Source organism: Geotrypetes seraphini, chromosome 2, assembly GCF_902459505.1.
Source record: "Geotrypetes seraphini chromosome 2, aGeoSer1.1, whole genome shotgun sequence".
NCBI lineage: Eukaryota > Metazoa > Chordata > Amphibia > Gymnophiona > Dermophiidae > Geotrypetes > Geotrypetes seraphini.
The window spans coordinates 494,960,505-494,982,169 of record NC_047085.1 but is presented as its reverse complement, the minus strand read 5'-3'; the positions used below and the strand labels follow the sequence as shown (position 1 = coordinate 494,982,169).

The window sequence follows — 21,665 nt, the reverse complement described above, 5'->3', positions numbered from 1 at the left end:
GCATCTCCTCCACCGAGCTGCTCTCCCTTTTCTAGTCTCCACCCAGCCGAGAAGAATCCAATCCCCCCTCCCCAGAATCCTCTTCTAACGCCATATCCGCACGACCTTTTAACCAGCCACCACCGGCCTTCCGTCTCCCACTTCCCCAACTTTTCCCCTCGCCCTCTCCTGAGTCTGGTTCGACCGCGCGTGCGCATCACTTTTGGCCACGGCTGCTTTCCCGCCCCTTAGTTTTTTTTTTGTTTTGTGAGGGATTTTCTTTGAGAAATTAAAGTGGTTTTCTCCCCCCCCCCCCCCCACATCCACCCCCCAGCAGTTGGGAACAGAAAGGAAAATGAAACAAAGACAAGCGGGCATCGGGCCGGCGGACGGTAGCGGCTGCGGCAATGGCCTAGGGCTGGCGTGCTTCAGCGCGCGGCAACGGCTGCTCCAGCAGCAACGGCGGAGGCGACGGCGGAGGGGGCGGCGTCGCGGCGGCGGCGGCAGCAGCAGCAGCGGCGGCGGCGGCGGTGCACGCGCCGCCGAGGAGAGCGCGAGCCCGGCTAGAGAGGAGGAAGAAGAGGAGGAGGTGGACGAGGAGGAAGACGACTACGACGAAGGAGGAGGAGGAGGAGGCGGCGGTGGCGGCGGCGAGGAACTGGGAGGCGGTGGCTGCGAGGGGGAGGAGGAGGCGGCGGCTTCCGCTGAGCTAGAGCGGCGCCGCCGGGAGGAGGAGGACGAGGAGGAGGAGGGGAACGAGGAGGAGGAGGAAGACGGCTGCTCGGCCATGGCAGCGGCGGCTTCTGCCGCCTTGGCGCGGAAGAAGGACGGCGGGCCGGCGCTGAAGTTCTGGGAGAGCCCGGAGACGGTGTCGCAGCTAGACTCTGTGCGGGTGTGGATCGGGAAACATTATAAGAAGGTGAGAAATAGGAGGAGGGGGGGATGTGCCTCACTTTTTTCACCCACACTAAGTCAAACGTGCCCGCCCGGGGCCCTAAGTGTTCCGGAAAGCACGTGGGGACAACAAAGAGAGCCCCCCCCCCCTTTTAGCCTTACTTCCCGTTGCACTGAGGGGGGGGGGGGTTACTGGAGAATCTGATCCGTGTGACTTTAAGTTTTCAATATGGGTTGCCGCTAAGACCGGTTCGGTTGTTTTAGCGTATGGACTTTGTTCTAAAATAGTACGAGTTGGGGGTAAAGGAACCCATCATCGATAATCTTCTCCCCCCCCCCCTTAGTCTGTCAAAGAATTGACTTTTGCCTGAACTTCTGTACACTATTTCTGGTATGGTAAATGTTTTGGGCAATCTATGCTTAGAGAGAGATTTCCCCCCTATTTTTGCTTTTCGGACCTCGGTGTCATGTAGTGCATAGGTGTCGGCTTTGTGGGTGCTTGAGCACCCCCCCAATATTGAACAAAGTCCTTGACTGTGTCCGGGGAGAGGGGATTTCTAGCACTGCCAATAATTTTGAAAAGTTAGTTTCTGCGATAAGAGTGGAGAGAGGATCTGTTAAGTTTATCACAATCTGAGGCAATATTGAATGGCTTATACGGGAGTTGCAGTTGGGCAAAGTGGTTTTATGAGCCTAAAACACCCCTGTTCCTAAAGTATCTAGACAACTGATCCTCTCTTCGCTCTCCCCTCTATAGCGATTAACTTGTTCTATTGATCACTCTCTCCTCAAAAATGGATTTCCTGTCTTATTAACCCTCTTTCTTCCTCCCCTCTTAAAGTCAATCAATTTGTACCTTTGCTTAATCTTTGTAAACCGCATAGAACTTCGCGGTATATAAGCTGTTATTATTATTATTCATTTGTAGTCCAGGAGGGGTTTTTATGTTTAGATCAGTAATCGTGGCCGTCTAGTTAATAGGTACTCCTAGCTGACCAGACAGTTAATAATAAAACCACATGGTCATATTTACTGTAGTAACAACAACTTATTTCTATAGTGCTATGGTGTTTTTTTGTTGTCAGGAAACGTATAACGAGGCTTTTTTTCTCCTTATGTATATTTACGTATTTTATATTTGTTTATTAATTTATAGGAAAGGTTCTGAGTTGCCTAATCTGTGAAAGAGACATTATATTTTAATCAGCTTAGGAGTTTAGAAGTTTTCAGGGCCTGAACTTGAATTATAAAAGCTTTTTTTTTTGGGGGGGGGGGGATAAGGGTGTAAAGCTGTTAGAATAATTTATGCAGCAATTTTGTTACAAACTATGGTAGATTTAATGAAATCACATTTTTAGTTGTATATCTGAGTTCGATTAAACAAATTTGTAAATACTGTATGCAGGGTTATTATTGTTTTATTTGGAATCTGAGTTTTTAGTAAAGTAATTATCCCTTGGCTTTGGACAGACCATTCTGGTCCATCACATTTTTGACCATGGAAGCTAAAGCTGTCTTCCATTCAAGAACCTTAAATATTTTAGACAGTTTGTGACACCATATTGAAGATAAAATTAGTTGCTGCTGTAGAAGGTGTGTGAATGGATAGCTTCTGTTGGGGAAGAGGAGCAAGGTTATAGCTGTATAAACCAAGGTACATGGAGACAAAACATACTACAGTAATTTTTTTTCTCCCTCAGCCAAAAACTGGAAATACTGCACTTGCTTCTTTGCAGAGCCATGGGCAATGGTTTCTGCAATTTGCATGTGGCTGACCTGCAAGCTTTCCCTTTGACGTTGGAGGGAAGGCTTCTGGGTCAGCTGTGGGTGGCATGTTGGTAACTAGGGTATAGACTTAAGGGGGTGGGTCAGTAGAGTGGGCAGACTTGATGGGCTGTAGCTCTTTTCTGCCGTCATCTTTCTATGTTTCTATGACTTTGTGGAGGGGCAAGTGTGGCTGTAGTGGGCAGGAATAAGGAAGCGCTGCCAAGGTAACACACTCATGTGAGCTGCTCTAGGTGCCTCCATCCCCGCAGAATCCCCACAAACCCAGGAACCCCTGTGGGATTTCAGTTGGCCCCGCTCCCATGCAGCTCTGTAAGTTGTATGTGCTTCCCCCTAATTCCTTGACATTGTATGTAACATCTTGGAACACCCTTAACCCATCCATATCCCTTCCATGTCTATACCCTCCTTTGGATTGTGCGTGAAAGGATTTAGGTGTGGTTCTTTGTAGAATCACACCAAGGCAGTTGCTCACACAACTCCAAATGAATATCAATACAGTAATTGTTTGTTAGAATCCAATTATTGGGCATTAATGGCTCATTAACCGAGTTGCATGCAAATTTAGACACCCATCTTTGGTTGCCCTTTAAAGAATCCAGGAGAAAGATGTCTGAATTTTGAAATTTTTACTTTTGAGTCTGTTGGAATACTTCCATGACCCTAAAGTAAAAGTGATGCTGGAAGGATATGCAAGCTCTTCCTCCTCAAAAATTCTTTAGTCCTTTCAATGAACAGCTTTGAAGACCAAGTCCTACCCCAGTCTGTCACCTTTAAGTGGAGATAGAGGATCAGCTAGATATGACCTAGGCCAGGACATATTTTGAATTCTCTCCCTTGTGGTAATTCCTCAAAACAAGATCATACAGAGTCAAGTCAAATGATCTTCTATCCGACTCATGGTCAAATCCCTGCGGAGTTCCACAAGGATCCCCTCTATCGCCCATACTTTTCAACCTCTTCATAGCATCCCTAGGTACGGCCCTAGACGCCCTAAACATTACATCCTTCAGCTACGCGGATGATATAACCATCCTCCTCCCCTTCGACATTCAAGACCTCACCTCCAACGGACGCCTGAAAACAACATTGGAAACTGTAGAAAAATGGATGACGAACCACAAGTTAAAACTGAATGCGGAGAAAACCAAATTCCTACTACTAGAGAAGGAACAAAAACCATCCCTAACAGAACTAGATGTAAACACAATCAAATATCCAATACAGAATACTCTCATACTCAGCTCCTTAGATTACTGCAACAGCCTCTACCTACCTTGCCCAAATACTATGATAAAACAACTACAGACCGTTCTGAACACAGCTATCAGACTCATCTACTCGCTCAGCAAATTCGACCACGTCACACCCGCCTATGTAGACTCTCACTGGCTTCCGATAAAAGCAAGAACTTAATTCAAACTCTACTGCTTACTTTTCAAAGTAACCCATGGTATGGCCCCCAATTACCTGAACAACCGTCTTTGCCGCTACTGACTACCCAGATCAAGAAGAACTCAGAATCTTTTCACCTTCCCCCTCATAATGGTACCCGACGTAAGAAACTTTATGACAGCCTTCTAGCAACTCAGGCAGCGAAAATTGACCCCACCATCACCAAACTGATGATCAAAACAACAGACATCAAAGTGTTTCGGAAAGAAATCAAAACATTTCTTTTAAAAAAACACGTCCTTACTTAATATTCCCCTCCCCAATCACACATGCACTCTCCCCAGCAAATAACACACTAGTCATCCCCTTGAACCTCATTTACCAAAAATATCCAAACTCCTAAATAAGCATCTCCCTTAGGTATCCATTTAACCTTCTCCTAAATAAGCATCTCCCTTAGGTATCCACTCAACTGATTCCTTCAAAGTTAGGTATCTTTCTTCAGTTGCCTATATTGTTTTCCCCACTGAACCTTGTAACTACTTGAACCCTGTCAAGCTATTCTATCGATAAATCCAGATATCTTATACTTGTATTTCTATACCACAACATGTAATTTACTTAAATCGTTGTAATGTAATTCTCTCGGTAATGTCCTGATCTCTTTTAACTGTAATCCGCTTAGAACCGCAAGGCACAGGCGGAATAGAAATCACAAATGTAATGTAATGTAATCAGCCTGGATCTTATTAAGAATGTTAACCTTCATTACTGCAGCTTATTATGAAACATAAGAATTGCCTTACTGGGTCAGCAGACCAATGGTCCATCAAACCCAGTAGCCCATTCTCACGATGGCCAATCCAGGTCCTTAGTACCTGGCCAAAAACCAAGGAGTAGCAACATTTCATACTACTGATCCAGAGCAAGCAGTGGCTTTCCCCACGTCTTTCTCAATAACAGACTTTCCTTGTCATCAGCGAAGGATATTGATGATAGCTATTTCTTTCTGTAGCAGTTGTACCGAGTTGCTAATTTCTGCACCTTCCTGGTGAGATCATTCTTTTTTCCTTTTCTGGATCTTTGGTTGGGGATTCTGGGTGAGTTTCCTTTCTGTTTTTAGCTCCTCATTTACGTTGGGGCCGGGGGTCTGTTGCTTTTGGTCCAGCATTCTTCTGGTTATTCAACTATTGGGGGATAGTCCAGGCTTTCGTGAGGATAGTAACTATAGCTTTTCTTGGTCCATCTGGTTTCTCTCAGATGTTTGCTTATTCTGCGTATGCATATTGTTTCTGGTGTATCTTTGCCTTCTTCACAGCATAGATGTGGTCTTTTATTTCTCTCTTGCTTCGGATATGGGCTTGCCAGTCCGTACAACGCTTCCTGGAGCGGCATTTGGTTATATCCTGTAGTTTCACATCTTCACCTTTCAGTTGATTGGATTCTTCTATGTTCCACCAGCTTTTGTGGAATTTCTGGAGTCTAGCTCGGCAACCTTCAGTAAGACTAGGCTGGTAGGGGTGGAGGCTGGATTCGGCCATGCCTCTCCGGTATTTATGGGTAGGTGAGGATTTCTTCCTCATTTTCTTCAGCAGTTTGCCTTTTTTCAGGGTGCTGTTGGTTTAGTAGTTTAACATTGCTCTTCTTTGGATTGTGGCCCATTGCCTGGTGGGCTTACTTGCTGGGTGCCCTAGGTTCTTGCAAGGGGAAGAGGGGATTTTATGCTGTTGTGTCTTTCCTGAAGGTCATGGCTTTAATATGGAATAGGACAATTTGAAGATATATCAGAGTCAATCATCAAGAGTTCTTTTGGATCCTTGAAGTCACGAAAGTCTGGTGCTCTGCAATCATTCTATTCATGGAGGGGTGCTACTACTGTGCCTTCCAAAGCGTAGTGCTCTCGGACACTAGTTGCTCCTACTCACATGCGTTCTGAGGGTGCGCCTCTGTCTAATTGGATGGTACATAACCTCTGTTATTTAGTACCTCCGTGGACATATGCTGCCTAGCATGAGTTGCAAGTGGAGGATTTCACAAGATCTTGGTTGTTGTTCTCTAGTTATCCGCAGTTGTAGTCTGGGTGTGAGGCTAGTACTGACGTGATAGTTCATACCAGGGGTGCCCAAAAGATCGATCGTGATCGACCGGTAAATCGCGAAGGCAACCCGCGAGTCAATCGCATTGCCTTCGCGTTCTACTTTTCTCCCAACTCAGAAGCGCCGACCAACTTCCCTCACCCAACGTCAATTCTGAGGTTGGAGAGGAAGTTCCGGGCCAGCCAATTGCTGCCTAGCTGGCCCGGAACTTCCTCTCCGACATCAGAAATGATGTCGGGGAGAGGAAATCTGGCACCATCCTGTCCGTGCCATCACCCGGGCCAGCTCCTCCTTCAGGCTGGGCTTGCGGGGGGGGGGGGGGGACTTGCAGCCCCGACTCGAGGACACACACACAGAGTTGAGCATCGGGGCAACAGGTGCGGCCTCCGATTGAAGCACCTCTTGCTTCTTCCCTCTGGCTGTCAGTGATGCTCAAATCCCCGGTGGATTGCAATGAAGACGCAGCCTCCACCCTTCTCATTGTTTTGCAACTTTCAGTGCCGTTTGCCTGGCTGCAGCGAGACCCTGCCGAAAGCCACAGTCAAACTCCCCCCCCCCCTAAAAAGAAGCGAAGAGACTGAGATGGAAATGCAGTTCATCCCGCGTTGCCTCTTCCTCCCAGTCCAGCAGCTTTACTGTTCCTTTGCCATTTCCACTCTCTTGGAGCCAGCTCCTTTTCCCTGACATCCGATCCCCGCTCCCTAAACCCAGCATCACCCCCTCAATGATCCAACAAACGCTTTGTCTTTGCTACCTCCAGCTGGTCTTGGACTTTCTGCCTACAAAGTAACAAAGCATGATCGTCCCAAGCTGGAAACGTGGCCGATATAACATGCGCCCCACCCCATTCCTTTCACTGCACCCCAGCCAAGCAGAGAAGGCAATGGGCAAGACACAGTTTTGAAGCCCCGGCCTTCCTTGTGTCCTGTGTGGCTGCACTGCCGGCCCTGACAGGAAGTTATGACAGTCCTCAAAGGCTGGCCTGGAGGAACCCTGCCTCTATGGCAAAAATAGCAAGTTCATAGGGCCACAGAACAGGGAAGGAGGTAGGTAAGTAGGGAGAGCTGCTGTTGGACTCACAATGGGAGGTGAAATGGACAGAGAGAGGGAGATACAGAGCAAAGAAGGGTGAGAGAAATGCTAGGCCCTGCATCCAACCTTAAAAAAAGAATGGAAAGGTGGCAGGGAGACAGAAAAAAAGAAAGAAAGGGGAGGGGGCAGGGAGAGAGGAAGAAAAAGTTGGTGGAGGGAATGAGGTCTGGAAGCATACAGAAGGCTGAAAGAAGGGAAGAAATACTGGATGCACAGTCAGAAGAATAAAGTGCAACCAGAGACTCATGAAATCACCAGACAACAAAGGTAGAAAAAATGATTTTATTTTCAATTTAGTGATCAAAATGTGTCCGTTTTGAGAATTTATATCTGTTGTCTCTATTTTGCACTATGACCCCCTTTTTACTAAACTGCAATAGCAGTTTTTAGCGCAGGGAGCTTATGAGCATCGAGAGCAGCACAGGGCATTCAGCGCAGCTCCCTGTGCTAAAAACTGCTATCGCGGTTTAGTAAAAAGGGAGGGGTATATTTGTCTATTTTTGTATAGTTGTTACTGAGGTGATATTGCATAAAGTCGTCTGCCTTGATCTCTTTGAAAACCCGTGGAATATAAATGATAATTAACATTTTCTCTGCATACAGTGTGCTTTGTGGGTTTTTTTTAAATTTTATTGTTGGTAGATCATTTTGACTTGGTCATTTTAAAAGTAGCTTGCAAGCCCAAAAAGTGTGGGCACCCCTGGTCCATACGTTCGGAGTGGTGTGGTGTGGAGTGGTGTGTATTTCCCTCCCTACGTTAGGACTGTTTTGCTCCATCCCACTAGTCTCTGGATTCAGCTGCTGTTGATGACAAGGAAGGAAAAATTATGTCCTTACCTGATAATTTTCTTTCCTTTAGCCACAGCAGATGAATCCAGAGCCCCACCCTATTGTACTTTTTGGTCACGTTTGGGTATGTTTGGTCGGCTCGGGTGGTGTTTTTTTTTAATGCATTGGTTTTCGTGTATCAAATGTGTGGGAAAGGTGTTTAAGTCTTAATTTGGAGGCTCTGAGAAGAACTATACTGATTGGCCAGGAGGCTGTGCATCCAACAAGGCTGAAAACAACTCGGTTCTCTTTATCTCCATCTGCTGGTTGATGGACGTAATCCCACTAGTCTCTGGATGCATCTGCTCTGACTAAAGCAGGGGTGTCCAAGCATGACCCGAGGGCCGCATGCGGCCCCGTGAAATATTTTGTGCAGCCACGGTCGAGGGCGATGCAGTGTTTTCCTCTGCTGCTCCCGGGTGTTTACTGTCTTGCCGGCTCCCTCCTCTGTCTTGCTGCAGCGTTTGTGCAGCCCCAGAAACATTTTTTTCGGCCAATGCGGCCCAGGGAAGATAAAAAAAAGCTTGGACACCCCTGGACTAAAGGAAAGAAAATTATCAGGTAAGGACATAATTTTTCCATGGACTTTTCCTCTGGAAATTGTCTAAACCTTTCTTAAAACCAGCTACGCTATTTTCCCTTACCACAACCTCTGGCAATGCGTTCCAGAGCTTAACTACACTCTGAGTGAAAAAATATTTCCTCCTATTTTAAAAGTATTTCCCTCTAACTTCATTGAGCCTCAGTATATGTGGATCCTCAGAATGATCAGACTGCAAACCTTAGAGTCTTGATTTGAGTATGGGAACAACTGAGACTCTTTGTGCTTTTGTCATGCAGGTTTGACCAAGGTATTTCTCTAGGCTACAACACAGGAAATCTGAGCAGCTTTACATTGCATGCTTGAATTTTATGTAGGGCTTCAGATCCTTAATTTTTTTTATATAATTAGGTCTTTCCTTAGCAACAGCAGCAGATGAATCCAGAGACCAATGGGGATAGCACACATTTACCAGCAGGCGGAGATAGAGAAATTGATTAACAGGTGGTACTATTGGCTGGCACTCCTCCTGTATCTCCAGTATGCTTTATCTCCCATCAGGTGATGGTCGCTATTTGAATAGCTCCTGGATTCTGGCTGTGACTGGAACTTTATTTTCTCCTCTTGAGGTTTCTCTTCAGTGAGCTGGCGATGCTATTTCTCCTGTTGAGATTTTCTCTTCAGTGAGACAGGGGTGTCCGGCTGAACGGTGCCGGCTTTAAGGATTACACCTGGGCACCCCCAAGTCTCTGCCTCACCCTCCCTCCATTGCTAGAGGGTCTGACTGGGTCTCCATTTTTTTTCTTCTTTCCCTTCTCTGTTTAAAAAAAAAAAAAAAAGGGATACCACAGTTGCTACATTCTGCCCTGTTAGTGCTGCACAACCAGCTCTTACTGGCTTCAACCGGCCCTAACAACAAGCTTGTGAGTATGTATATGTTTTTTATTGTTGTTTGAACTTCAGGTTCTGTTTGGGAGTCTTAGTACTGTGGGTTCAGTCAACGTATGTTTAAGGAATGGATATTTTATTGAGGCCAAGTTTTATGACTAGAAATCTGTTGAGGGAGCTGGGACTTTCCCGCCCTTTGCATGCATGCGCTTGGTTTCTTTGTTGGTTACAGCGAGGCAGTAGCGGTGCAATTTCATGCTCACACTTGTTCTCCTTGTTGGATTTCAGTGCAGCAGTAGTAGTCCTGTTTATTCTGAGGCTCTCTTTCGTCGGTGTTTGTCACGGCCATGTGCAGCTGATTGTGCAGGTGCCGGTTTATAGCAGCGCGCATGAGATGGGATATGTTTTTTACAGCACTGTGGGAAGCACTGCACCGTTCTTCTGGTTATTCCCTGAGTTTGATTTTCTTTCTATGCAGGCTGCGGCAGGGTAAATTTTGCGGGGCTTGAATCCAACTATGTTTCTAGGAGCGTTGATGCAGCGGCCACGTGTCAGCGAGAATCAGGCGTGCGCTTGGGTCTCCGGCGATGGCGGGAGAGCTGCAGCGTTCCGGTAGTTTATTTACAGCTGACTTTGGTCAGGGTATGCCGCGGCTTCTCTCCTTTCCAGTTCAGACAAGTTATACATATTTCACCAGCTTTGGGACAAGCTTGGGCAGATTTATATGTCTGTCTGTGTGTTCCTGCTGTATTCTCTTGAAGGAAGCTTCTAGTTTAATCGGACTCTGGGGTTAGCACTCAAGGGGATTACCAGAGAGACTCTGACCTGTGCTAGGTCACCCAGTCTCGGTTTGTCTCTGGACTGGTTCGACATATGGCAAATCACGGCACAGTGAGATCAGCAGTAAGATAGTGCCCTGTATTTCACATGGGTATCTCATTGTCTCTCTTGGGGTCCCTGCAGATTGAGCCTTTGTCTGTTGGTAACTGTCCTTCTTATTTGGGTCTCTGTGCTGCGCTGCATGTGTCTAGTAGTGGCATTGGATATATATGCCTAAAGGTAGTACTAACAGTTTCCAAGTTCGGGCTTTCTCTATGGGTATAATGATACTTCACATCTTCCTGCGGCCAGAACTCTCTTTCTCTATTTCTGAGAGGGCCTGGACTTCAGATTTCCATGCTTATCATGCTGGTTTCTCCTGTCGCCATCTTCTCATGGCACATGCTAGATGGACCCCTCCCCCCCCCCCCGACCAGACAGGAAGGGCTGTGCAGCTCCTTCTAACCAGGAGCTCCTTCTAACCTATTCTAGCAAACCCGCGGAGGAGCGCGCTATGTGGCTGATAGCCTCATCCCTGAATCTCTCATTAGCGATGTGAGCTTTGTCTGACACCTGTTAGGATGCTGTTGTTTTCCACGGGGCGGTAGATGCAGCATCTTGATTGCGTCTAGTATGTATTCACTTTAAAGGACATACGTATTTCGCTCATGTTGCATGGAGTTAGTACTGTTTTCATGGTTCCAGTATACTCCTCTTTACATTGTGAAATTTGATTTTTCCTAGGAGAATTTCTTTCTTCTTATAGATCCTACAGTTCTCATCTCATTCTGAGGGGATCTTGACTTCTTCCAATGACTCTTCAGGCATTCTCATGAGGGAGAAGACGCTATAATGTCAGGTCAGGGGGCTGTGAACATTTTTCAGGATGCTTGCAACTTTGCATCCTCTTCAGGTTTCCGGTTCGTTCTTGGAGTCTCTATATTTTGTGTTTCCCTTTTAAGTGTTACTGGTCCTTAGGGCAGTTCTTGTAGTTCTTCAGGAACTAAGGGACGTTGTTCCACTTACTGCATGGTGCCCAAGATGGGGGCATTGGGCAGGCTGGATCCCATTCTGCTGAATTAGTTTCTCAGGGTTACACATTTTCTGCAGAAAAACTGGGAGCATATTTACATTTTCACTATAGACTCCGAATCGGCACTAGATTTGCTTGCCTCTCTTGGAGCAGCGCTTTCGGTTTTGGCACATGCCATTTCGCCTACCCAAGGCTTCACGAACATTTTAGAAAATGTGGGCATTGGTACCTTTTTGGCGCTACCAGGTGATTCACCTAATTTCTTCTTGACTGACTGCTTGATTCGGACGTCTTCCAGTTGGGCCATTTGACTGACACGAAAAGGGTGGTTTCTTTTCCTCAGTTCTTTGGATGTGAATCTTTGAATTTGCACAGCGCTCTTTTCTCCTGTACTATTTATAGGTATATCGGGGAGATGTTTTTATTCATATAGGAGAGAAATGTGTTTCTTCCCAGAGACTAGAGCGATGGGTCATAGTCTCAGGTTTGCATTCTTCTTCGGTCATCATGACCAAGAGTATGGGATTCTGTACAGGTTCTAGGATCCATGTTGCTGACTCCACTGGGAACTTTGGCTTGCTTTCCCATTATAATGCTACAGCAGTCGCTTTTGTTCAGGTGGTTCCCGGTATCTAAGGGCTCCAATTATTTGGTAGGCTCCTCAAGCATCGCTCTGTATGATTTGGTGGTTCAGCTTGATTTCTTTTTTCAAAGGCATGCCTCGGTCTTTGCTGGACTAGCTCATGGCCACCAAACATCCCGGGCTGTCGGGTTGGGGGGCTCGGTGCCTTCCATCCTCAGCTCCAGGAGTCTGGTCTTAAGAGGTGACTCAGTACTTGTTCATTCTTCTACTCTGGAGCATGGTCAGGCTACCGTTTCTGAAGCTTCAGATCATTCTTTCGGAATGACGCTGAAGGTCTTTTCAGTCAGTATTATGATTGGGGTATTTCTCTACAGCCTGGGCAGTAGGTGATGTACTCAGTTGGCGGGTAAAGTTGGGGTTCTACTTCAGTGGGTGGACCCTCATCTTCCTCTTCTGTTGGCAGATCATTTTATGGGTCAGGAAAAGAGTTTGGATAGACTTTCTCTCCGCAAAATCCGAGCATGGCCCATTTATTGTATGTTACAGTGTACAGCGCTGTGTACGCTCTAGAAAGTGTAAATGTTAGTAATAGTGAAATCTTCTACATCCTGGGTATTGAGAATTTTGGCTCAGGCGTTCCAGCTCTTTTTATGGAAGTGAGATCTCCTGGAACTAGACCTCATGGCCTCGTCTCAAAATTCTAAGCTTCCTAGCTTCTTCGGCAGGCACAGGGAGTGGGAGTCAGAGGGAGTAGCAGCGTGGTTTCTTTCTCACCTCTGGTTTCTCCTTTTTCAGTGTTTTCCCCTGGCTGATGATGGCTTGGATTTGCCATCTCAAGCTCACTTTCAGGGCACAGTATTTGTAGAATCTCTGGATTGGCTGCGCCATCCTTGCTATGCGGATCTGATGAGTCTTCCGGACTGTTGAGTTTCCTGGTATCTCTGGATTTGCTCACCTAGGGTCCAGTCAACATGAATATTCGTACTACTTTGATATTGCGACCTAGCTTTTGAAAAGTCATGGCTGACGTGTAAGGGTTATGCGAAGCAGGTTGTTTCTTCTCTTATCCAGGCGATACAGACGTCTTCACCTGTGGCTTCTGCTTCCTTTTGGAGGTTTTTCCTTTCTTGGGTACTTCCCAACATTTGCACCCTTCCAGAGTTCTTTTTTGGCACAAGTGTATTGCCAAGGGCTTAGCGTTCAATTCCTTTCAGCTTCAAGTGCCATTCTTAGTTTGTTACAAGGGCTAGGTATATTGCTCTTCGCTTACTTCTCAGCTTCATGTAGTTCAGTTCCTAAACGGAGTAAGGTATATTCGCACACCTCTTAGAAAGCCCTGTCCGGAGTACAGTCTTAAGGTACTTCTTCGCAGTTTAACGAAGGCTTCATTTCATCCTTGTCTTTTGAGACTCTAAAGGGCTGTGTCGTTGAACATGGGGTTTCTTGTGGCCATGGCTTCAGCTCGGAGGTTTTCTGAGTTGTAGGCCTTGTTCGGCGGGGATTCCTATTTCTCATTTACAAAATCTGGGGTGTCAGTTCGGACGGTACCACAATTTCTTTCTAAGGAGGTGTCATCCTTTCTTTTATGACACTCTCACTTTTCCTTCCTTCTTCCTGGGAGGAGAAATGGGGAGACGTGTTTTTATTCACTGCATTTTTTTGAAAGTGCGTAACGTTCTCTGCGAGCTAGGTTTCTAATGACTTTTAGTTGTTTAGATCACCTTTTTGTATTCTTCACGGGACGCCTCAAACATATGGCAGCATCCAAAGCCTCTTTCGCTCGATGGGTCCAGGAGGACATTCTTTACGCTTGCTTGATGGCAGGGAAGCGGTTGGCGAAAGAACTTCATGACCATTCCGCCAGAGCGATGGCTACTTCTTGGACTCGGTCCAGAGGTTTTTTCATTGGAGGAGTTTTGTCTCGCGGCTACTTGGTGCTTCGGTTGTTGCAGAGGCGGCGTTTGTTTCCCACCCAGATTGAGGATTGCTTTGGTACATCCCATTGGTCTCTGGATTCAACTGCTGCTGTTGCTAAGGAAGGAAGGAAAAATTATGTTCTTACCTGTTAATTTTCTTTCCTTTAGACGCAGCAGATGAATCCAGAGCCCCACCCTTTCTGGATATTGTCTGTTGGGTTTTTCTTTTCCAACTTTCAAAGTTTGTTATTATTGATGGTTGTATTCTGTATTATTGCCTTTTGAGATTTGTTATGGGAAAGAAGTTTTTTACATGCTATGCCTATTGCTGGTTATGGATGCTTGGGCAAGCAGCTATACTGGAGATATAGGAGGAGTGCCAGCCAATAGGACCACTTGTTAATCAGTTTCTCTATCTTCGCCTGCTGGTAGATGTGTGCTATCCCCATTGGTCTTTGGATTCATCTGCTGCGTCTAAAGGAAAGAAAATTAACAGGTAAGAACATAATTTTTCCTTCTCAGGGTCACAAAATAGGGGGTTATTCATATGTTCATATCATGAAAAAAAAAAAAAGATGTTTTCACTTTATAGATAGATTCCATTAAATGACTTGAAGCATAATCCACCCTGGTATTCAGCACTATTTAGCTTGCCAAGAATGGCTCCAGGCTGGCTAAATAGTACTTGGCTATGTGGGAATTATTCTCACTCCTCATACTTCGGATCTTTACAGTAGCAGCGTTCCCCCTTTATTGGAGTACACTAGAGGTTATCTTAAACGGTGGTCCATGTTATTAGTTTCCTTGCAGGGCAGGGTCCACTTATTTGCTATGATTCTTTTTCCTAAATGATTGTATGTGATACAATTGCTACCCCTTTATTTGCTACAACGTGATCTTGATTGGCTGTATTCAATGCTTTCTCAATTTTGTTGGAACAATAGGAAGCTGCAGATTGTGTTTTGCTTTCTGAAGGGGAGTGGGAAAAGGGTTGGCATGGGGGACCCAGATCTACGACTTTACAACCGAGCATACCTTCTATGACATCTAGGGGAATGGTTCTCCGAGCATCGGGATCATACTCCAAAGGAGATTGAGCGTTCCTTGTTTGTGCCTTGGCACATTTCTTCTTTGTTGCATGTCGACTTTCCTTCCTTCTGATCTTCAGCATAGTATCTTATTACACCCATTGCGGAGGGTATGGAAGGACTTGATGTCTACATGGTGGGGTAACCCCTTCTGTTCAGTTGTTGCCACTTAAAGGTATTCTGCAATTTTCACCGGGTATGGATAATGCTAGCTTTGATCATTTCGCTGAGGCTGGGGTGTCTCAGCTTTCTCATGTGTTGCAGGCGGACCGATCCATACAGACTTGGGAGGTTTTGTGCCAACGTTGTAATTTGTGGGAGGGTGGCTTCTTGGCTTATAGACAGGTCTGTCAATATGTAGGCTCTTAAGAGGTTGGGGGCTTGAACTTTCCTTTGTAGTGCCAAATTCAGGATTTGATAGAGAAGTATGAGGAGGAGGGATTTACTGTTTCACATTTGCATTCTGACCTTCAAGTACTGTATCCTGGGGAGCGATGGGAGGGGCTGTGGGAATGGTGGGGCACAGATCTGAGGTCCCCTTGAGCCTTAGGGGATGTTGTACGATTGATATGTCAGATCCCAGAGCTTTCGGTCAGTGCAGATATGCGAGAATGTCAGTATCGGCTCTTGCACAGGGCCTATTTTTCCCGAGATCGTGTGTTTAAATCGGGTTATGTTGCCACTTCCACCTGTCCTAAATGTTCCCTTGAATCCAGCACCTTCTTGCATGCTTTTTGGACCTGTCTGCTGGTTTGCTCTTTTTGGGCAGCCTTGGTTTGTTATCTGACCAGATTGTTGCAATGTCCGATTCCTTTGTCGGTGGAGGGTCTGCTGCTGGATCGATATGAAGTCTTCCAGGTGGCCAATAAAGGACACCGCCTTTTGCTATGTAAATGCGCCTTAGTGGGCAAAATTAGTTATTTTGTCAGTATGGACGAGTGATGCTGCCCCCTCTTTTGGGGGTTGTTGCAACAGATTTCATGCCCTAATGCTATTGGAACTTAAATATACTAAATTCACCCTGAAGCGTAAGACCTTTTTTCTTCAAACTTGGGAGGTTTACATTTTTCCTTTCTTCTTGAAGGGAGGGGATATGTTCTCAAGCATCTCTGGTCCGACACCAAAATAAGAGGGGGGGATCTGGGTTTCAGGAGCGGATAGGTCACAGGAGATGGGCCTCCAGTGTTCCTTTCAGAGTTCAGATTATGTAAGAGCCAGATCCTGAATCCAGGGATGTTTAGATATTGGTTTATTTGGTTAAGAGATGGTAGGGGCTTTTGTGGGTATTTCATTTAGATTGTTTTGGGTTTGCTTTTGTGTTCTATAAGATAGACGGGCTGTACATACCATGAAGCATTGTTTGTACAGATTTGGTTCCTTTTTATGCATGGTTATATATGTTTTGCCTATCAATTAAAACAGATTTGACAGTAATTAGGTACAAGACCTTATAACCCATACAACCAAACTTGATTATAATTCTCACCTCAACAGGTAACCAAAATAATTTAAGAAAATAGGGTGTAAGGTGGTCTGTCTTTTTAAGATTGAAACTCAATTGAATAGCAATATTCTGAATAATGTGTAGTCTGCGGAGATTTTTTTGATTACCTGCTAGATGAATTATATTGCAGTAGTCCAAAATACTAAACACTAAAGATTGCACCAGTAGTCTAAAGGAAGATGTATCAAAATATGATCTAATTGTCCTCAGTTTCCACAACATAAAGAAACTTTTGTGGAGCAAACCATCAATCTGGGTTTTCATTAACAAATTATAGTCCAGATGTACCCCTAATATTTTAATAGTAGTATCAACTGGATAAGTTACTCCATTTATATTTAAATTTGTTGCAATATTCTTCAAGCATGGAGTAGCAAAGAAAATTTTTGTTTTATCTGAATTAAATTTGTTTAAATTCATTCATCCATTACTCAACAGTTAGGATGACAGTTGAAATAAGCTGCGTGGCTTGAGACAGCAAAGTAAGAATAGGAATCACAATAGTTATATAAGAACATAAGAACATAAGCAATGCCTCTGCCGGGTCAGACCCGAGGTCCATCGCGCCCAGCAGTCCGCTCACGCGGCGGCCCAACAGGTCCAGGACCTGTGCAGTAATCCTCTATCTATACCCCTCTATCCCCTTTTCCAACAGGAAATTGTCCAATCCTTTCTTAAACCCCAGTACCGTACTCTGCCCTATTACGTCCTCTGGAAGCGCATTCCAGGTATCCACCACCCGCTGAGTAAAGAAAAACTTCCTAGCATTTGTTTTGAATCTATCCCCTTCCAATTTTTCCGAATGCCCTCTTGTTCTTTTATGTTTTGAAAATTTGAAGAATCTATCTCTCTCTACTTTCTCTATGCCCTTCATGATCTTGTAGGTTTCTATCATGTCTCCTCTGAGTCTCCGCTTTTCCAGGGAGGTAGGGACAAGGGACAGGGCGGGTAGGTAGGCAGGCAGCAGGAAAGATCCGGTCTCTCCCTCCTCCCTCCCTATTTTTAATTTGGCAGGGTGGGCAGGCAGGCAGGCCCCGGCCTCTCCCGCCTCACCTGTATAACTATAAAGTCTGATACCCAGAGTACCAAGAAGAGCTAGATAAACATTAAAAAGTAAAGGGGAAAGAGGAGAGCTCTGAGAGACACCATGTGGGTTATTCCATTTATCAGAAAGTGTATTATCCCAGGACAAGCAGGCATGATATTCTCACATGTGGGTGACGTCAGCTACGGAGCCCCGATGCGGAAGCATTTTCAAGCAAACTTGATTGAAGATTTAAGTTTGCTCTGCTGCTCCACGCATGCGTGCCTTCCTGCTCCACTAGGGGGTGCATCCCCTCGTGGTCTCCAGTTCAAAATTTTCCGCAAGCCTAGAAGCCGTGTTTTTCAGGCTCTGCCCCAACTGCCTTCTAGCACCGCGATTTTTTCTTGTTTTTTCACGATTAAGCCGCTGTGCGCGAATTCTTTACCTTTTTATTTGATTCCTGCTTCGTTTTCGACGACCCGGAGACTTCCGGGTCCCCGTGGCCGCGTGGCTAATCGAGCCGCGGCTACTTTCGATTTAATGTCCCGGCCTTTGACCGGCTTTAAAAAGTGCACCCGGTGCGAGCGGCTTCTTTCTCTCACAGATCCGCATCGCCGGTGCATCCTCTGTCTGGGGGCGGCTCATCCAACCGACTCCTGCCCCCAGTGCGCTAATTTCCAGAACCGGGCCCTCCGCCGAAGAAAAGCCCGCATGGCGGACCTCTTCACCCCGGACCAACCCCCCACCTTGGCCTCGAGGTCGGCCCCGGCCTCGGCCCCGGCCTTGACCTCGGCCCCGGATACCTCAGCATCGCCTAGAGACTCGACCCCGAAGTCCTCGGGACAACAGAAAGCCTCGGCCCCGGGTAAGTCCCCTCTTCCTTCTTCAGGTTCTGTAACAGCGAAGAAGCCAGCCTCGGGGACAACGTCGACGCATGGCGGAAGCCCCATGCTTACAGCCCCGCCTAAGCCCTCCAAGCCTTCGGGCCGTGCCTCCACCACACGGGAATACTCTAATACGAGGTCGCCCCCGGTGGAGTGCACCGAGGCAGTGGACATGCCTTCGATGCTGTCCGTGCCCGTCTTCCAGGACCTACTCCGAGCGATGATCACGTCGGAGCTGTCCGCTGCAATGGCCCAGTTTCAATCGGCCTCGACCTCGAATGTGCCAGACCAGCCTGAGCCTCGCACCGAACAACCTCGAGGAAAGGTGCGCAATCCTCGCCGCATCCCATCCTCCTCGGACTCCTCGCCGAGGCGCCCGAGACGTTCCCCCTCCGCAGACCGCCGAGGGGCAAAACGTCGGGCTAAAACGACAGAAACCTCGAACCGCCGTACCTCCAAGAAGGCCCGAGGTTCACCAACCCTACGAGGCCGTTCCCCCACACCTCGTACGGGACCACTAAGGGTGGCTGAGTTATCACTCTCCAACCCGCGCATCCTCCGAACTCCCCCTCGGACGTATTCTCCGAGGGAGTCCGGATCGAGGTCACCAATCCGACATCGATCGGTACCCCTAACTCCGGCATCGTCTCCGAGGGGCTCCTCGAGACGCCGAAGATCGACAACCCCGGAACACTCCCACAGTGCTTCCCCAGCCTCGGAGCATGGATCAGAGCATGAACCTCGATACTCGAGGGAAGCCTCCCCATCCTTCTCCACCCGACGAAGGTCTCGTTCCTCGACCCCGCACGGGGCGACGGGAACATCTCGCCCATCCTTCACTCGCTTTGTCCAAGACATGGGCCACGCATTGGACTTAGACCTCCTGTCCGACTCCAGATACTCTAAGGAGTACCTGGCGGAGCTGGATATGCCATCACTGCCCAGAGAGTCCCTTCGCTTACCACCTAACCCGGTACTCCAACAGGCCTTCTTCAGGAACCTGGAGACCCCCTACATGGTCACGGCCGTACCCTCCAAAATGGAGGCCAAGTACCGCACAGTACCTTACCCGGGATTTGAGCAACCACAGCTCTCCCACCAATCGCTGCTAGTAGAATCCTCCTTGAAAAAGGCTCACCCGTCCCGGGTCTCAGCAGCGGTCCCCCCAGGCCGAGAAGGCCGAACCCTGGACAAGTTCGGCAGGAGACTATACCAAAACGCAATGATGGCCTCTAGGGTGCAAAGCTACACTTTCACCTTCACATCCTACCTCAAACACCTCATTGGGCTATTGAGAACCTTTGAGACTGACCTACCGGCCTCCCGGCAAGGAACGTTCGGCCAGCTTGTAGAGTCCTTCTCCAACCTGCGCCTTCATCTATTCCACGCGGCCTATGATGGCTTCGAACTCTCCTCCAGAGAAGCAGCCTTCGCTATCGCCATGCGCCGACTAGCTTGGCTGCGCCTGGTCGACATGGATCCCAACTTACAGGACCGTTTGGCAAACCTCCCCTGCGTGGGAAAGGAATTGTTCGATGACACTATCGAGGCGGCTACAAAACGCCTCTCCGAACATGAACGCTCGTTTGCCTCCCTTGTCCGGCAAAAGCCCAAACCGCCAGCGTCCAGGCCGTATAGGGCCCCTCCGCGCCGCTACCCACAAAAGTCCACCCCTGTCTTCTCACGGCCCCCACCCAGGCGTCCGCAAGCCCACCACAGGGCCATGACCAAGTCCCAACCACCTGCGACCAACAAACCATCCCCGTCCTTTTGACGGGACACGCGGAAGGGGCCGGGCCCCCTCCGCCATAGTCCCAAACCTCCTTCCCATCGGGGGTCGACTCAAAGCCTTTTACCCCCGCTGGGAACAAGTCACGTCGGACGCATCGGTCCTTGGCGTGATCTCATCAGGATACTCTCTCAACTTTCGGGCCATTCCCCCGGACAACCCCCCAAGGAATTGCCCTCCCAACCGGACTCAGCTATCCCTACTCCTCTCCGAAGCTCGAGACCTGCTTCACCTGAGAGCAGTGGAGAAGGTTCCCCCCGACCAACGGGGGAAGGGCTTCTACTCCCGTTACTTCCTGGTACCGAAAAAAACGGGAGACCTACGCCCAATACTAGACTTGAGACGCCTCAACAAATTCCTGGTACGGGAAAAATTTCGGATGCTCTCACTACCGACACTTTACCCCCTGATCGACGAGGGCGACTGGCTCTGCTCCCTCGATCTCAAGGAGGCGTACACACATGTCCCAGTGCACCCCGCCCACCGCATGTTCTTGCGTTTCCAGGTAGGGGACTGGCACCTACAATACCGAGTCCTCCCCTTCGGACTAGCATCATCACCTCGGGTCTTCACCAAGTGCCTCGTAGTGGTAGCAGCAACCTTACGTTCCCAGGGCCTCCAGGTATTCCCCTACCTGGACGACTGGCTAATCAAAGCCCCGTCCAGGGAAGGGGTTATCTCAGCGACCCAACAGACTATTACCTACCTACAAAGTCTGGGGTTCAAAATAAACTTCCCAAAATCTCAACTGCGCCCCTCGCTGTCCCTACAGTTCATCGGGGCCACGCTGGACACGGTTCGCCTCCGTTCCTTCCTCCCCCCTCCACGCCTGGAGGCGTTAGTAAGTCTGAGCCGAAGGATCTCCCTACTGACCTCAGTATCAGCTCGACAGATGATGACCCTCCTGGGCCACATGGCCTCCACCGTCCATGTCACACCCTTCGCCCTCCTCCATCTGAGAATCCCTCAATGGACCCTAGCGTCTCAATGGCGTCAAGACCGGGACCCGATCGAACGCCACGTGACAGTGACTCCTTCATTGCAACGATCGCTCCGCTGGTGGGCCGACTCTTCAAATCTTTCCAAAGGTTTGCTCTTCCTCACCCCACCCCACAGCAAGGTACTCACCACGGACTCGTCGGAGTACGCTTGGGGAGCCCATCTGGACGGCTTACGCACCCAAGGAATGTGGTCAGCACAAGACCGTCGCTGCCACATCAACGTGCTAGAACTTCGGGCCATCTATCTCGCAGCTGTAGCCTTCCAACATCTGCTCCACGACCGAGTGGTTCTCATCCGAACCGACAACCAGGTAGCGATGTACTACGTAAACAAACAAGGGGGGACAGGATCTTGGTCCCTTTGTCGGGAAGCCCTGCGCCTCTGGAAATGGGCAATCTCCAACAACACCTTCCTCCGAGCGGTGTACATACAAGGAAAACAAAACTGCCTGGCGGACAGACACAGCCGCCTCCTCCAGCCACACGAGTGGTCACTACACTCTCAGACCCTACGAGGGGTGTTCGA

General features: G+C 47.9%; 1 protein-coding gene across 4 annotated transcripts in view; it reads left to right on the top strand.

Annotated features, from left to right (window-relative positions):
- Positions 1–643: 643 nt before the first annotated feature.
- SMARCC1 (SWI/SNF related, matrix associated, actin dependent regulator of chromatin subfamily c member 1) overlaps positions 644–21,665 on the top strand; it is a 383,361-nt gene continuing 362,339 nt past the window's right edge. For all 4 annotated transcript variants that reach the window (XM_033931941.1, XM_033931940.1, XM_033931939.1 and 1 more), the window contains exon 1: positions 644–898. In XM_033931941.1, the coding sequence (XP_033787832.1) occupies positions 767–898 (132 nt within the window). In that variant the 5' untranslated portion in view covers positions 644–766. The remainder of the gene's footprint in view (positions 899–21,665) is intronic.